This window comes from Hemiscyllium ocellatum, chromosome 49 (assembly GCF_020745735.1).
Source record: "Hemiscyllium ocellatum isolate sHemOce1 chromosome 49, sHemOce1.pat.X.cur, whole genome shotgun sequence".
Taxonomy (NCBI): domain Eukaryota; kingdom Metazoa; phylum Chordata; class Chondrichthyes; order Orectolobiformes; family Hemiscylliidae; genus Hemiscyllium; species Hemiscyllium ocellatum.
In genome coordinates this window covers 8,929,820-8,932,220 of record NC_083449.1, presented here as the reverse complement: position 1 = coordinate 8,932,220, position 2,401 = coordinate 8,929,820, and the positions used below count along the sequence as shown (strand labels likewise).

General features: G+C 42.4%; 1 protein-coding gene across 1 annotated transcript; it reads left to right on the top strand.

Moving 5' to 3' along the window:
* Positions 1-2,098: 2,098 nt before the first annotated feature.
* On the top strand, positions 2,099-2,401 carry LOC132837325 (histone H2B type 1-B; the record flags this gene model as incomplete). Its single annotated transcript, XM_060856993.1, has 1 exon — positions 2,099-2,401. A coding segment is annotated over one exon (303 nt), but the record flags the coding sequence as incomplete, so codon positions are not given.

Genomic DNA, 2,401 nt, shown 5'->3' with positions numbered 1-2,401 from the left:
AAGCAGACGCTGACAGGTACAGATTGATAACCAAACTCTCATATTCACAAACCAGAAAATGTCAGGTAAAGATTGATGACCGTGTTTACAACACAGAAACTGACAAGGTGAGACTGATAAAAGCATTCACACAGACTCGTAGCAGAGATTGATTGGAATAGACTATTCATTACACAGACATATTCACTGAGCAGAAACTGACAGGTACAGATTGATAATGCCAATCAAACATTCACATAACAGAAATGAACATAAAGACATGGATAGCAAAACCCCCATTTACATAGCAGAAACTGTCAGGGACCAATGAGTAAATACACTCTCACATTCACAGAGCAAACACTGACAGGGACAGATTGATAACTACAATTATGCATTCTCACAGCAGAGACCTTAAGGATAGACTGATAATTGCACAAACATAATGACTGTGGAAGAACAGACAGATACAGATTGATGACTAGACTGCCATATTCACACATCACAACCTGTGTGGAAAAGCTTAACTAAACTGAGACACTCACAAAACAGAAGCTGACAGGTACATGTTGATAACCACATTGACATATTCCCAACAGAGAAATGGATAAGGTAATACTGCTAAAAGCACTCCCACATTCACATAGCAGAGACTGACATTGGGAGATTGATAATTACACAGACAAATTCATTGAGCAGAAAGAAACAGGTACAGATTGATAAAGCCAGTCAAACAGTCTCATAGCAAAGACTGATCGGCACTGCAATAGTAAATACCCTTCCACATTCTCACACCAGAGACATTCTGGGGTTGTGATAATTATACTAACGTAATCATTGTGGAAGAACGGAAAGGTACAGACTGATGACTGCACTCACACATTCAGATGGCAGAAACTGACAGGGACAGAGTGTGAGAGAGTAAGAATCATTCACCTCCCAAAAGCTCACATGGGCAAATCAAAACCGCACTCCTGTTTTACACAGCCAATAACGAGAGGTAAACTCACCCTTGACCAACCTGAAATTCTGAACAACACTATCTCACAGTGTAAGCAGGGAATCACAGTGATAAAACAAATAACATAAGATTGTCACAATTGAAATTCGCACAAGTATCATGTTCAAAATAATCCTTAAGTAACAGTGACCAGTTCAGAGTCAGTACAAATGACTTGTGTTCAAATAAAGTTCAGAGAAAATCCACGTAGCAAAGTTCATAATGAAGAAAAGTTCTACTAGAAACTGAAATGCACCAAATAATATGTATTCTAATGTAGTGCAAAGTAAGATTTCAGGAACTGAAATATTGGCAGGAGGCTGCTGACACTGATTGAGGAGCCAAACAGTCAGGGAGTAAAACTCATGTTGTCAGCAGAAAGCAAAAGGCACAGGTCAGTTCCCTTTAGTCATTGAGGTAATCGGAATAGAACTGACAATGATACACACACTGGCAGCTCTTCTGAGTAATGTAGGGATACTTTGGCTGATACTCATTGGAGATTTGAAGAATAGGGGAAAAGATAACTGAAGGGATTTTGCAGAATAGAAGATGGTAGAGTGTCCTTCATCTTCAGAGAGTGTAGAACAAGCAACAGAGAACATTCCTAAACTCCCATTTTCCTCCTTCACGATGCATTTGTCAAGTAGTTCCATCATTCCCAGGAGTAAAACGCACTGCCTGTCGGATTGCAGTGCATTTTCTCACTTGACAACAAATATGATGCCATTTTAAAATGGAAGAGAAAAGAAAACCATTATCAAAAGATGCAGAATACTTTACAATTAGAATCTCACACTTTAGAGTGAGCTCGGAATTTGATCCCTTCACAAACTTTCGGTTTGTGTTTCCGATAATATTGCAGATCCTGACAGATCCACATTGAGTCCCAAAGTAACCAATCAGAGTGATGTTACCATGCTTATAAAGTAGCCAATCAGAAGGCAGGCTTTCCCCATCCTTCATTAGCATTGATGACATCTTCAGTCTGCAAAGAGTGAGCTCCGAACCCGCTTTCCCTTATTCTGTGGCTGAAAGTGAGCGTCGTTATGGCTGATGAGAACAAGGATCAAGTTGTCAAGAAGCGAGCGAAGAAAGCGGTGAGAGGGGGGAGGGGGGGGCAAGAAAAGGAGGCGGTCCAGAAAAGAAAGTTATTCCATCTACATCTACAAAGTGATGAAGCAGGTTCACCCCGACACCGGCATCTCCTCCAAGGCCATGAGCATCATGAACTCGTTCGTTAACGATATTTTCGAGCGGATCGCGGGGGAAGCTTCCCGCCTGGCCCATTACAACAAGCGCAGCACCATCAGCTCCCGGGAGATCCAGACCGCCGTGCGGCTGCTGCTGCCCGGGGAGCTGGCCAAGCACGCCGTGTCGGAGGGCACAAAGGCGGTGACCAAGTACACCAGCTCCAAGTGA